The sequence below is a fragment of the Phyllobates terribilis genome, unplaced genomic scaffold (genome assembly GCF_046119375.1).
Source record: "Phyllobates terribilis strain yellow unplaced genomic scaffold, ASM4611937v1 Scaffold_5__5_contigs__length_657084704, whole genome shotgun sequence".
NCBI lineage: Eukaryota > Metazoa > Chordata > Amphibia > Anura > Dendrobatidae > Phyllobates > Phyllobates terribilis.
Genome location: NW_027362765.1, coordinates 628,791,385 through 628,807,113, shown reverse-complemented (window position 1 = coordinate 628,807,113; position 15,729 = coordinate 628,791,385). Strand labels below are relative to the sequence as shown.

The following is a 15,729-nucleotide window of genomic DNA, read 5'->3' as shown; positions in this document are numbered from 1 at the left end:
CCAACAGCCTAATACAAAACTACTACATAACCAACACAGTTATACTTGATTACAAGAAGACATGAGGCATGAGAAAGGATACACACACACACACACACACACACACACACACACACCACTTGTACTGTTAGATTTGCAGATGCAAATCAATATTTTAGTTGGCTTTGAATCCATGACCTCAGTAACGCATAGCAACAGTACTAAACCATTGTGCTACATTTACAATTTCTGTCATTTTCATTAAGGCCTCTCTTCGGGTACAGAGAAGCTCGCAGCATCTCACCTTTAGAGACCCCAGAACGAGTCTCTGCAGGCAGCACAGTGGCTCCACGGAAAACCCGCTCCAGGTGGTTGTGCTGCTTTGCTAACTGTTCCAATGTCTCTTCCAAGCGCAACCTCTGATCTCGCTCGTATTGCAAAGCTCTCTGCCAGCGCTTACTGTGACTCTCTGCGAGAGACATGAAATCTCGACATGCCTGAATAGAAAAAAAGAACAGGAGATAATTAATTCAGCATTCTCAAATCAGTCTACTTTTCCTGCATAGAAAAACAACGGATCAAAGAAACAGAAGTTTACATTGTTGGTTTTGCAGTATCTCTGCCTTGGCAAATAAAGTACTGAGCAGAATATCGCCATCTGAAATCCAAATTCCAGGACAGTAAGGACAACCTCATTAGACCAGGATTAAGGTGCGGGGGGAGAGGATGGGGGTGTAAAGATGCCTTTTTTGAGGTTCCAGTTTCCCACTTAAAATTATTTAGACCCACTAATGAGATGAGATTGCAACACAAATAATTTTAGGTATTATTTACACTTCACCAAAATGCATTACAGTGTTGTATATAGATTGTATTATTTTGCATTCCTGTCCTCTTAAATTTAACTATAAAGATAGAAAAATAGATTGGAAGCAACACTCCAAGTGGACTTTATTCACACAGATACAGTTGAAACCAAAATATTACATACACTACATAAAGAGACACATCTGCATGTTTTTCTCAATATCTGACATGAAATCAGAATAAACCTTTCCCATTTTAGGTCAATTAAGATTACCATCATTTTTAATATTTGCCAAATGCCAGAATAATGAGAGGGAGAATGTTTTCAGGTATTTTAATTACTTACTGCAAAGTCAAAAGTCTACATACACTAAGATTACTATGCCTTTCAACAATTCTGGACTGCCTATATGATGATGTCATGTGTTTAGAAGAGTGATAGGTTTTTTTGGCAACATCTGAGTTAGAGACACACCTGTGGATGTATTTTAATGCACACCTGAAACACACTGCTTATTTGTGTAGCATCAAATCTAAAGAAATCAGCCAAGATATCAGTAAGAGAATTGTGGATTTACACAAGTCTGGCTCATCCTTGGGTACAATTTCAAGATACCAGAAGGTGCCTTATTCTTCTGTACAAACAATTATACACAAGTACAAACAAGATGGCAATGTCCAGCCATCATACCGCTCAGGAAGGAGACGGGTTTTGTGTCCCAGAGATGGACGTGCTTTGGTCCGACATGTGCATATCAACCCAAGGACAAAAGCAAAAGACCTTGTGAAGATGATGGCGGAAGCTGGTAAGATTGTGTCAATATCCACAGTGAAACGACCGTATCAACATGGGCTGAAAGGCCACTCTGCCAGGAAGAAGCGATTACTCCAAAAGAAACATTTAAAAGCCAGATTAAGGTTTGCAAATGCACACAGGAACAAAGACCTTAATTTTTGGAGACGTGTCCTGTGGTCTAATGAAACTAAAATTTAACTTTTTGGGCATAATGACCATCGCTACATTTGGAGGAAAAAGGGAGAAGCTTGGAAGCCTAAGAACACCATCCCAACTGTGAAACACGGGGGTGGCAGCATCATGTTGTGAGGTTGTTTTGCTGAAGGAGGGACAGGTGCACTTCACAAAATAAATGGCATCATGAGAAAAGAAGATTATGTGGCAATACTGAAGCAACATCTCAAGACATCAGCCAGGAAGATAAAGGTTGGGCGGAAATGGGTCTTCCAAATGGACAACGACCCGAAATGTATTTATTTTACTCACTTATATAGCGCCATTAATTCCACAGAGTTTTACAGACATTATGGGCACAGTCCCCATTGGGGCTCACAATCTACATTCTCAGTATGTCAGTATTATCAGTATGTCTTTGGAATGTGGGAGGAAACCGGAGAACCCAGAGGAAACCCACGAAAACACGGAGAGAATATACAAACTCCTTGCACATGTTGTCCTTGGTGGAATTTGAACCCAGGACCCCAGTGCTGAAAGGCTGCAGTGCTAACCACTGAGCCACCATGCTGCCCAAATGGTAAAGTGGCTTAAGGATAACAAAGTCAATGTTTTGGAGTGGCCATCACAAAGCCCAGATCTCAATCCTATTAAAAATTTATGGGCAGAGCTGAAAAGGCAGGCACGGGCAAGGAGACCTACAAACCTGGATCAGTTACACCAGCTTTGTCAGGAGGAATGGGCCCAAATTCTGACCAACTATTGTGAGAAGCTTGTGGAAGGATATCCTGAACGTCTGACCCAAGTGATTCAGTTTAAGGGCAATGGCACCAAATGCTAATGAGATGTATGTAAAGTTTTGACTTTGCAGTAAGTAATAAAAATGCCTTAAAACATTCTCTCTCTCTCTCTCTCTCTCTCATTATTCTGGCATTTGGCAAATATTAAAATTTATGGTAATCCTAATTGACCTAAAACGGGAAAGGTTTATTCAGATTTCATATCAGATATTGAAAAAAAAACATGAATATGTGTCTTTTTATGTAGTGTATGTAAACTTCTGGTTTCAACTGTACATGTGATGCTTGAGAAGGGCGTCAAATGAGGAGCTAAAACGTCGCATGCATCTGTGTGAATAAAGTCCACTTTTTCCATCAATTTCCATTATAGTAAGGCTTCCAGTCTATTTTTTTTCTACATTTCCACATTAGGACTGTGCTGCCATTTTTCTTGTAATGATAAAGCAAAATATTGCATTAACAGCTCAGCCGAATTATAAAAAAAAAAACACACATCATACTTGTGAGGGGCTTCAGCACAATCTGCAGAGGAACTGAGCCAATCCTAGAGTCAAGCATGAAGCTTTTTTTATTTTATTTTTCGGTTTAGAAAAACAGTAAGGCTGTTAATAGGAGGTTAAGAATGCAATATCTAACAGGTTGACTGTCTCAAAACTTCATACTTCGCTCCAGGACTAGAAAAAAAAAAAAAAAAAAAAACACACACAATTGTGGAATTGCACTTTTTTTTTTGCAAATTCACTGCACTTGGAATTTTTTTCCCCGTTTTCCAGTACATGATATGGTAAAACCAATGGTGTCGTTCAAAAGTACAACTCGTCCTGCAAAAAACATGCCCTCACATAGCCATATTGACCAAAAACTAAAGAAAAGAAAAAAAAAAAAAAGTTATGGCTCTGGGAAGGAGTAAAAAACAAAAGTGTGAAAAGGCCCTGGGGTGAAGGGGTTAACAGATTCATATGCTGCTAAAATAAAGTTGTGTGATTTGTTTTTTGACCACCAAGAGTTGTATAATTCTTCTCACTCACATTTATCATAGCATTAGAGGTGATCCTGAAAAGTGTTGCTCTCTCGTTGACCTGCTTGATCTTTTCGGAGCTGTCTTGAGGGAGGCGCAGACTCTCTAACTCACTCAGAGATCGTTGCAGTGCGGTTCCATGTTTTGCAATAAGGTCATTGCATGTACCCAGATCTTCAACCTTTCCTGAAAGCGCACGCAGCGTGTTGTGAACTTCTGCTTTATCTGTCTGAGAGGTGGGATCATCATCTCCAGAATCATCTGCAAGAGACAACCAGTATATTTATCATATTCAGTAGCAATAAGTCAGCAAGGAGTATGAATTCTGACAGCTTGAAGTCTGGCTTACCCGATTCTGCCTGCATCTTGACAGCTCGCGCCTTGGCAAGCTCTAAGGCTGTAATCCATCGTTGACGCTCCACTTCTGAGCTTGCTTTCAGGTGATATGTCTGAGCTCCCCCATTGGAAATCACAAAATTACAGGAATCCTCCACAGAAATATTGGCAGTGGCCAGATTGATCGTGCCCCGACAGGTATGCCGCATCTCTGCTTTCGATCTGCAGAAAAACAATGTAGAATGCAACTTTATTATTTACATAAAGTTCTGCCAATCGTTTGCGGGTTCTCTTACTGTCAGCAATAGCACGTTAAGTGTTTGTTAACACGATGTCAGGGCCCAAAATTGATGCATAAAAAAAAAAATAAAAACAAATATACTGTATTGTTGTCATAAGTATCTACTGAGTAATCGCAAAATAGAGAAAAGTTTCCTTTAATAAAGCAGTTGTAGACAACATTCTAATTTTTCCATTATTTCCCCTTTGGTAAACTGAAATGATAAAATTAAACAAGAGATTATCGTTATTTATTCCTGAGGCTTAAACATTTCTGCCCCTTTGTAGAGGACATGAGGAAGAGGATTCTGCAACAATTCATTGTTTTTCGGTCAGACTCAGAGCAATGAGTACAAAGGGGAGCAGATGGTTAAATGGGTTTGAACACATAATTATACTTTGAAAATCATTTCAACTGCAAATATTGCACCATCTAACAGATAAATAACTACCTTTAGCCCTCAAAATGCTATCTTGTTCCTGGTCGAGGCTGCACAGTATGCTCTCCTTTCTGGTCAGTGCAGCTTCTCATGAAATTGAAGTCAAAAGGAGCCCAAACAAGTCTATGTACATGGTTCTGGAAATCAATTTACTCAACCATCTTTATCAAGGTGCAGCAGCCGCATATGATAAGTAGGCCCAGCACAATGACATGCGTACATCATGCCTGACCTACTAATCAGAAGAGGGTCAGAGATGCCAGCATGTAAAAGGAGGTTAGCAGGGTCTGGTAGCCATGGACTACAGACATGGATGCTGGATCAGAATTGGGCCCAACTCTAATAGTACAGTCTCTCTCAGAGTGCCAGCATAGCTCTGGGTGGTGTTTAGAATGGTGAGGGCTTCTGTGAGGGATAATGTCCTTCATTAGAGTGCAGAGCTCAAACCAGGAAGCAGTGGTGTGCATGTGTTCCAATAACTACTGGGGTACAATGTACTGCTGGTTTGGGTTGTATATAGAAGGGCTCAAACGATATGGCTTGAGTTTGTTGTCTGCTGCTGAGAGATCAGTGATGCAACACTACAAATGCTTTTCTGTGGACGCATATGACAGAAGATAATCTTCTGCCATATGCATCAACAAAGCAGCATTTGCAGTTTCACATCACTGATCTGCCAGCAGCAGGCAACAATCCAGATATGCACTGTCTAGTTATTCCAAGCTTAGCAGTGGAGGGGGACTGGAGAAACTAGCTAACAATGTAAAAATACAAAGAAAATTATACTGATGTATATGGCAGAAGATAAAAATTCTTCAGGCTGGGTACTGTACAGGAGCAGAGAGCATAGACGCATGAGGTGCATTCTACAACTAGTTTAGCTTGATAATGCTTCATTCAGATGTCAGAGAAACGGTACCGCTGAGAAAAGTCGTTTTAGCAGTGTAAGAATAGGACTGCCCATTCAGCTATGTAAAGCTAGAGGCAGATAGTGATAAAAACCAATCTGTATGTAGGGCTTAGTCTGTATATTAATAATAATTATTTATTTGCTTGTAGAACACTAAGTACAACAGATTTATGGGGCAGTCATCACAAAGAATTTATCAACAAAAAGCTTTCCTCTGTCAGCAAGTCACAATTTCAACCTGATCTTTCGGCTCCCCAGTAATGAGAGCACATAGCATTCATTCATCTGGAACAAAACACATCACTGGCAGAAAAAGTGTTAAACACAATACAATTACTCTGCAGCTTAGAGATATCAAAGACTAAGAGAAAAAAAAAAAAAAAAGTGAATGAAAAATGTTAATACAGAAGGCGTTTCCAGGGAATCCTGTCAATTCTTAGTGACATGCTGTGATCTCTCCAATGTGATAAACCTGGGTCAGCTGTGGTGTCACAATGCACAGCGTGCCAATCAGGAGGTGTGCACGGGGAACAATCTGCCTTCTGACACTTATCTCTCAACTCTGCACCATCAGAACACTAGATTATAGAAAAGGAAATTATTAAGTCACTTTGAGCAATAAAAAAATGGTTGAAAAGGTTTTCATATACTTGGAGTTATCCACTTTCCTAAAAGTGGATCCCAAACTGTAAAATACCTGACCGCTCCCACCAGGGTCCAGCATCGGCTCTCCGTGGCAGCTCCAGTCTTGATATTTTGGCTGCAGTAGTTACATCATGTGTCATCCCTCTAGGCAGTTACTGAACTCCATGGCTCATGCACAGAGCACAGCGGTAGTGCTGTAGTAGACTGTCTACAGCAGCGATACGCCCTGATGATGCAATATGCCCACAGCAGTGGCAAGAAGCCAGAGCTGGACACAGGGAAGGAGAGTACCTCTTGAGTCTATTAATTAGGCATTTTTACACAGTCTGGGGCCCATGTTCATGAAAACGGACAACCCCTTTAAAGCAACTTTATAAATCTTGTTTAAGGCCAAGTGCCCACGATGCAGAAATTCTGCACATTTTTTACGCTTCTCCCTGGCAGGAAAAACGCATGCGGATTTTACATGCGTTTTTCCCACCAGGTAGAAGCGTTTGTCAAGCGTTCTTCACATGCATTTCTGCATGCGGGTTATCAAGCGCTTTTCCAAGCGATTTTAGCATCACTTGGAAAGTGCTTGACAACTTGTTCACACTATATAAATCCATGCAACCGGCATGGATTTATAGTAGTGTGACCAAGTTAGTTAAAAAAAAAAAGAATAAGAATGGTGAAAAATAAAAAAAATAAAGTTTATACTCACCTACCGATGTCTTCCCGGTGTTTTGTCTGCTCCGTCCGGTGTCTTGCACTGCTTGCGGGGGTGTGAAGGACCTGCGGTAACGTCATTGAGCCATGTGATGGGTCACATGACTCAGTGACGTTATGGCAGGTCCTTCACATCAACGCGAACATTGCAAGACACCGGACGGAGCAGACAAAACACCGGGAAGACGTCGGTAGGTGAGTATAAACTTTATTTTTTATTTTAAATTCTTTTTTTTACAGTTTCTATGGTACCCAGGTCTGGATGAGAGTCTTCTCTCCTCCAGACTTGGGTACCATCCGCACATTGAACAGTGGGATATCCGCATGTGCAAATGCAGTGATGCGGATGTCACGCGGTCCAATGCAAGTCAATGGTGGCGATTACGCTGCGTGTCCACAAAATTAATGGACATGCTGCGGATTTTTGAGCGTAGCATAAACGCTGCGGAAAAATCCGCAACATGGGCATTGAAAGTGCGGCTTGTCATTGGGGACCATGGGGGGGCGGATTACCAAGCGTTTCCCAAGCGTTTATGCTGCGGAAATTCCACAGCATAAACGCTTGTAAAACGCTACGTGGGCACCCAGCCTTAGGCTATGTGCCCACTTTGCAGAAATGCTCCAGATTTTCCTGAGCGTTTCTGCATCTCCTGGCAGAAAAAATGCATGCGGAATTTACGTTTTTTTCCTGCCAGGGACATGCGGAAGTGAAGCGTTCTTCACATGCATTTCCGCATGCGAGTTGTCAAGCGCTTTTAGCATCACTTGGAAAGTGCTTGACAACTTGGTCACACTATATAAATCCATGCAACCGGCATGGGTTTATATAGTGTGACCGTAAAAGAATGGTACCCGGGTTTGGAGAAGAGGAGACTATCCTCCGGACCCGGGTACCATAGTACCTATAAAAAAAAAAAAAAAGAATAAAATAAAAAATATACATTATACTTACCTTCTGATGGCCCCCGGTGTCCTTATCCGATGCGTCTTGGTTTGCAGGCAGCTAGCGGTGGACTAAAAAGGACCTGCCATGATGTCATTTAGTTATGTGAAGGGTCACGCGACCGCCGACATCAGCGGTCACGTGACACGTCACATGGCCATTTTTTTTTTTTTTTTTTAAACAGGTACTATGGCATCCGGGTACCATCCGCACATTGAAACGCATGGAATCTGCATCTGCAGATGCAATTATGCGGATGTCATGCGATTCAATTCAAGTCAATGGCGGCGAAAACGCCGCAATTCCACAAAATAATTGGTAGTGCTGCGGATTTCTCCGCAATGATAATCCGCAGCGGAAATTTCCGCAGCATGTGCACAGCACATGCAGATTATCATTAGGGAACATGGCAGGCCTTCTACCAAGCGTTTTTTAAGCGTTTCTGCAGCGGAATTGCTGCTTCGGAAAAGCTTAAAAAACGCATAGTGGGCACACAGCCTTACAGTTGCTATGCAGATCATAGTGTCTCCAGGATTACAGATTACAAATAGACACTACAGTTTTCCCCTGCACTCATAAAAGAGCCCACGCACAGACTAAAGTTGATGAATATGGACAACTTCAACCAGTTTGGGGGAAGGAGAAAAAATATAAATAAAGTTGATCAAGTTTGAATTTTTAAGATCTTTCATTCCCTGACAATGTTCCTAGAAATAGATTTCACTCTTCGCTTGTTGTCACTGAAAATGTATGGTCGAAGACTAAACTCAAGAATATGGCACTACTGAGAACACTGACACACTTGGCTGAGCGTGTACATGTACCCCTGATGGAGGGCTATGAGGCTATGAAGGATTGGTGAGGAACTTTTAGTGATGCGTCTTCAGCTCAAAGACCTGAGGAAGGAGGGGAGAAGCGTGTTGAATATGAGGGTTCAGGGCAGAAGCTGGTACTATATATGAAAGTCACAAGTTACATAACCTGATAAATTGTAGCTCTGTGTGGATCACTGTATTTGCAGCCTGTAGCTGGCAATCTTGAGGGGAGAAAGGCAGCGCAGCCGTTAAGTCAACCAGCCAAAAAATAAGTGTAGTGCAATCATGATAGCTGTCAACTATACCCCTTCACCTGTGCCTTTCACCAATCTGAAGCTGCCTTTTTTATTTAAAGAGTGGGCAGCCCCAGACTGATGATTTTAACAAACACAGTGTCAAAATTGCCCCTAATGTTCCCTTAAAAGCCTATAATTGTCAGTCCGAAGTTCCAGGTTGTGAGATTCCGGCGTGCAGAAAATAATCCCACAACCCTTTGCGGCCATACTCACAGTGAAAGAGAGAGATCACTCTCTACAGAAAAGAAGCACTGACTTGTGCTTTACCAAACAGTCACCGAACGGTAACATCATTAGAGCAGTAACTGGTAGGTAACAGCTTCGTAAAGTACACAGCCGCGCTGGGTTAGTACAAGGAGCGAGAGCTCCCGAGATCATACCCTTAACCTGCGGGAGGGTCCAATCAGTGCTGTGAGATCCAACACCCCTAACGTCCTCAACTTGCATACAGAGTACTTTTAGTTCAGCGAGCGTTCACCTGTTAATGTAGACGTGATAAGTTAGCAGCTCTACAAGGACATTGCAGCAGCGCTCCGTGTCAGTCAGGCCTCCTCACTGGCTCCTGTCTGCAGTACAGTACCGAGGAAGGGCCACAGACAGGAGCCAGCGATGACACTATGTGAGGCTGCAGTGTACAGAGGGTCTGAATCACCAATTACAGAACATGGTCTGATCATACCATATCTCCTGGGCAGGGGATCGCAGGGGATTCTGTGAGGTAAAATAGTTCCTTTTCTGTTTTAAAAACAATGTTTTATCTTACTGAAATACAGTTATCAGCTGTGATCCCCTGCTGTCCTGTCTGTATTGTCTTCTGCTTCCTCCCCTGCCCAGGAGATGTGGTATGATCAGACCATGTTCCTGTACGGTCAGACACAGCCATTACACAGTACACAGCAGGGGAGCATTTATAAGATTATCTCAGCACAGGAACATTATATTTAACACATCCAATTGTGGAAGTTATTATTATTCCAAGAGGTATTTATTTGTACTATGTGGGAAAGCCCCTTTAAGTTACCGATTATGCTTTGTGTCTTTGCGAGACAGTATCCAATGCCTTTGCAAAGTCCAAAAAAAAAAATCTCTATATCCACTGCTACCCCTCTGTCCATTCTTCTACTCACCTCTTCACAAAAACTTATCAGGGTTTTTTTTTTTTTACCCCTTTGGAAAACATGCCCCTCAAATATTTCTCCCTCAATAAGTGTTATGCTTAATTACCTAGGAAAAGCTTGGAGCCCTCTTTGAAAATGGGTACCACAGTCGCTTGGCACGATAGCATTCATGTGTCTCTAAAAACTATGCACAGGGGCCCATCAAAAACAAACCTCTTGAATGCAGCTCATGTGGACCTGGGGCCTTGTTCACACTGATTTTATTTAGCTTTGCTCGGACCATATCTAGTGGTTTAGTTGCCAGAGATAAAAAAAATTGTTTAGTACTGTCATATTGTGTCCATGCAAAAGTGCAAGAGCCACTGATTACGTACTGTGCTGTTAATCAAGATATGGTTACCATACCATATACCATAATGGTATGGACCTGGAAAATCAATCACTCTGTCAAAGTTAGGAAAGAAAAAAAAATGTGACCATAGCAGGAAAGGGCAATAGGGTGTTTCCTTTAACAATCAAGAAAGAAAGAATTGTGCAGTGTTAGGGAAGCGCTAAAACAACTAGACAGGGAGGGGATTAAGGTTATAACACACAAACCTTTCATTGTTTAATACGCTCTCTAACGTCACGACGCATTTCGATAGCAGAAGCTATCTTCCTCAGGTAGATTAGAGAGCAAATGAAATATCAACCATTATATAGGGTAGGTGCACCAATTGTTTCCTTTAACAATGGCTGCCAATGTACAAGTGAGCGGCACCATAGAAGCCCAGTAAACTGGATTAACAAAAATCACACAGCCTCACAAATTTTTGCTTTCATTTAAATCTTTTCCCAAAGATTAAATTAAAGAATCCCAGACTGGATGCCAGAAAATTTTAGTAGTGTGGCTTCACAAACTAAGGTTATGATTACATGAGAAGATGACACCTGTTAAACAACCGTCAACTGGCTACATAGAAACCTATTAACGGTCGTTTTATAGCCTGTATAGTCTGAACGTGCATGCACACAAAACGATCGTTAACACAATCGTTCTGCACATATAGAATGATCATTAACACAATTGATCTGTGCGCAAAGAATATCATGAGACAGGCTGCCACAAAGAGTTTTCACAAGAACAAAGATTTTTATGCAAGCTTAAGAATAATTTCATTTGACTACCGAGCAGTTTTCGAAAACCAGCATTCCTCAGATTACTTGTTCCCGATAATCAGCCAATGTATAATACCCTTACAGCACTCAAAAAAATTGTATAAACACTTCAACAGAAGCCATTACAACATCTTACCAGATCTAGGTAATTCACATAAAAGACTGAGGATATGGGAAAGCAGTAAAAGATCAGAAGTAAGATGAACATTCTATATACAGGAAAGTGGGAACAGTTCAGAAAAAAGTACAAAGTCAGCTGGGTAAGGGTGATCAGTGAGAAAAATGTAGAAACCGAACAGTAGTGGAGGCACGCAACAAGGGGAAAGCGGGAGATGATATACAGGATAAGCTGAGGACAAGAAATGAGTAAGGAGAACAGTGTACACACTGGTCAGGATAACAGTGTCAGGTAAGGATAACAGCATACACCCACAGCACAGGATGGTGGTGGTGACAGGTAATGAATAAAAAGAACAGCATACACACTGTTCAGGACGGTGGTGTCAGGTAACAAGTAAGGAGAAGAGCGTAGAAACAGGACAGTGGCGTCCGGTAACGTCAAAGGAGAACAGCGAACACACAGGACAGGACGGTGGTGTCAGGTAACGAGTAAGGACAACAGCATACACACACTTGTCAGGACGGTGGTGTCAGGTAACAAGTAAGGAGAAGAGCGTAGAACAGGACAGGACAGTGGTATCAGGTATCGAGTAAAGAGAACAGCGAACACACAGGACAAGGAAGTGGTGTCCACACACGAGAAAGGAGAACAGCGTACAAAAAGGGACAGTGGTGTCAGGTAACGAGTAAGAAGAAGAGCATACACACACAGGACAGGATGGTGGAATCAGGTAATGAGTAAGAAGAACAGCGTATACACTGGATAGGGTGGTTATGTCAGGTCATGAGAAAGGAGAAGAGCGTACACACAGGACAGCATAGTGGTTCAGGTAACAAGTAAGAAGAACAGCGTACATATAGGATAAGAAGGTGGTGTCCAGTAATGGGTAATAATAGCGTACACACTGGTCAGTACGGTGGTGTCAGATAACAAGTAAGAAGAAGAGCGTACACACAAGACAGGAAGGTGGTGTCAGGTAACTAATAATGAGAAGAGCGCAGACACAGGACAGGACAGTGGTGTCAGGTATCGAGTAAGGACAAGAGAGTAGAAACAGGACAGTGGTGTGGTGTCCGGTGACGAGAAAAGAGAACAGCGAACAGACAGGACAATGAAGTGGTGTCCAGACACGAGAAAGGAGAACAACATACACAGGACTGGACGGTGGTGTCCAGACACGAGAAAGGAGAACAACATATATAGGACTGGACGGTGGTGTCCAGACACGAGAAAGGAGAAGAACGTACACAGGACTGGACGGTGGTGTCCAGACACGAGAAAGGAGAAGAACATACACAGGACTGGACGGTGGTGTCCAGACACGAGAAAGGAGAACATACATACACAGGACTGGACGGTGGTGTCCAGACACGAGAAAGGAGAACATACATACACAGGACTGGACGGTGGTGTCCAGACACGAGAAAGGAGAACATACATACACAGGACTGGACGGTGGTGTCCAGACACGAGAAAGGAGAACAACATACACAGGACTGGACGGTGGTGTCCAGACACGAGAAAGGAGAACAGGGTACAAAAAGGACAGTGGTGTCAGATAACGAGTAAGAAAAAGAGCATACACACACAGGACAGGACAGTGGCGTCAGGTAATGAGTAAGAATAAGAGCGTAGACACAGGACAGTGGTGTCAGGTAACGAATAAGAAGAACAGCATATACACTGGACAGGAAGGTGGTGTCAGGTAACTGGTAAGGAAAACAGTGTACACAGATCAGGATGGTTGACGAAGGCAATAGGCAAGTAAAGTGTAGGTATAGGACAGGACAGTGGCAACTAAAAGGTGAGAAGAACAGTGTAGATTCAGCATGCTGTAGATTACAAGTATCACATTGTAGAAATAGGACAGTGACACAGCAGTTTAAAACAGGGGCTGACAAACCAGAAGTGATATGCTGTATATACAGAACAGGACAGAGATGACAGGTCAAGACTACAACAGCTGGGTATGAGTGCCAAGTACTCTGCAGATACAAGATGGTGGTGATATGTCAGAGGTGAAGTACAGTGAACATATATTGCTACAGCATGTGTAAGGCCACGGCCCCACTATCAGTATTTGGTCAGTATTCGGTCAGTATTTTTTCTCAGGAGTGGGAGCCAAAACCAGGTGAGGAACAATCAGAGAAAAGGTATAATAGAAACAAGTCACCAATTCTGCATTTATCACCCACTCCTGGTTTTGATTCCCACTCCTGAGGAAAAAATACTGACCGAATACTGACCAAATACTGGTAGTGGAGCCGTGGCCTAAGGGTTAACATGGCATGGCAACAGGTGTGAAGGTAAATATTACACTGTCAGTATAGAGCAGGGCATGGCAGATTATAGGAAGGACAGAAGGGGTCCTCTGAGTGAACAGTATGGCAGATTATAGGAAGGACAGAAGGGGGTCCTCTGAGTGAACAATATGGCAGATTATAGGAAGGACAGAAGGGGTCCTCTGAGTGAACAGTATGCAGATAATTACAGAACATTGGGTGACGACTTAAGGGTTTAGGAGAAAGGGCAATGGAGACAGTCTGCCTCTCATCACATGACTGAACATTCAGATTGTCTGCTCTGTTTTAGAAACAAAATGAATAAGTGATCTGGTGCTTCAGTTTGCAGATGGAAGCAGAGAGGTCACATTTGTTATTATGGTTCCACATTTTAAAACAGAAGAAAAAGTTCTGCATGGAGGACGGTTTCCTTCTTAAAAATGCACAGAAAACAAACCCCAGAGTAAATGGGCCCTGCTGCATCCAATTTAATTACTTATTCAACAGATGACTGTCCGCATGGAAGAAGAAACCAATCCACATGTGAATGGAGGTCTAGAGGTAAACTGTAGTCAGTGTAAGGATAGTGTAGATACAAGAGAAAGCTGACAAGCCAGGTCAGCGGCAACAGGAGCCCACAGCAGAAGGCCTGGGTCCGTGGCGACAGGGCAGAGGTGAGGGGTACACTGAAGTAGGCACGGGCCAGGGGCGACGGCTCAGGGGTGCCCCGCAGGCATGGGCCAGGGACGACAGCTCAGAGGTGCCCCACAGGCACGGGCCAGGGACGACGGCTCAGGGGTGCCCCGCAGGCACGGGTCAGAGGTGAAAGCTCAGGGGTGCCCCGCAGGCACGGGTCAGAGGTGACGGCTCAGGGGTGCCCCGCAGGCACGGGTCAGAGGTGACGGCTCAGGGGTGCCCCGCAGGCACGGGTCAGAGGTGACGGCTCAGGGGTGCCCCGCAGGCACGGGTCAGAGGTGACGGCTCAGGGGTGCCCCGCAGGCACGGGTCAGAGGTGACGGCTCAGGGGTGCCCCGCAGGCACGGGTCAGAGGTGACGGCTCAGGGGTGCCCCGCAGGCACGGGTCAGAGGTGACGGCTCAGGGGTGCCCCGCAGGCACGGGTCAGAGGTGACGGCTCAGGGGTGCCCTGCAGGCACGGGTCAGGGGTGACAGGTCAGAGGTGACAGCTCAGGGGTGCCCCGCAGGCACGGGTCAGAGGTGACAGATCAGGGGTGCCCCGCAGGCACGTGTCAGGAGGTACACTGTCACTAATCCATGTACAGAGCTGTAGACATAGTGATGACACGGAGCAATACATTACCGGTAATAGGACAGGAGGCCATTACTGAGGACGAACCACCTCCGCTGGTAGCCCTTGATATAGTTGGTCCACTTGAAAAGCCAGCCTTCCCGAGCTGAGCCAGAAGCGGAGCCCGAGGAGCTGCTGGAGCTTTCCCGGGGCGGCGCAGGGCCGGAGCCTGGTGGTGGCGGGGCAGGCGGAAGCGGAGGTATAGCTCCTGGAGCCGGTCCGGCAGGGGGCGGAGGAGGAGGGGGTAACAGAGACGGGGAGACTGAACCGGAAGCGGCGGCACCCGCGCGCACCTCCGCCATCAGGAGACACCGAGGCGGACGAGCCGGAACCGGGCTGCCGGAACCAGAAGAAACGTCATGGACGGATGGGTGTGCATGATGGAGGCGGGGCCTCGGGAGGACGTCCGGTTAGAGGGCAGGTCTGAGTAGTACGGCTCGTCTGTCCTGCCGGCTTCGCCTATAACATCAGGCTTGTTTACCTCATAGGCTCCTCCCCGCAGGAAATAGACCCCTGTGGGCAGATACTGGTCTGACGCTGGGACCCCCGGCTGCGGCTGTAGGAGCGGTGCTGACCCTTGGACTGAGCCTTGTAGTCACAGCCTATGGCAGTCGTTGTGAATGCAGAGCCGCTTCCCGTTTTCATTCCATGTGCTGAATGGGGGCTGTAAAAAGTCACAGGGGTCGTAAACCCCCACATGCACAGAAGTTCATCCTATGTTGGTCGATAGCTTTTGTAAACTAACACATTTCTTTATTTTTAAAGAGGGGAAATGGGGGGGTTCTAATTTTCCATCG

The 15,729-nt window shown here is 44.4% G+C and overlaps 1 protein-coding gene across 1 annotated transcript in view; it reads right to left on the bottom strand.

The window, feature by feature from the left end:
- Positions 1 to 15,330, bottom strand: part of OSBP (oxysterol binding protein) — a 113,274-nt gene extending 97,944 nt beyond the window's left edge. The window contains exons 1-4 of the mRNA XM_073686137.1: positions 14,945 to 15,330; positions 3,924 to 4,132; positions 3,585 to 3,835; positions 284 to 476 (exon numbers count right to left, since the gene is read on the bottom strand). Coding sequence (XP_073542238.1) covers positions 284 to 476; positions 3,585 to 3,835; positions 3,924 to 4,132; positions 14,945 to 15,234 — 943 coding nt within the window. The 5' untranslated portion in view covers positions 15,235 to 15,330. The remainder of the gene's footprint in view (positions 1 to 283; positions 477 to 3,584; positions 3,836 to 3,923; positions 4,133 to 14,944) is intronic.
- Between the last annotated feature and the right edge of the window lie 399 nt (positions 15,331 to 15,729).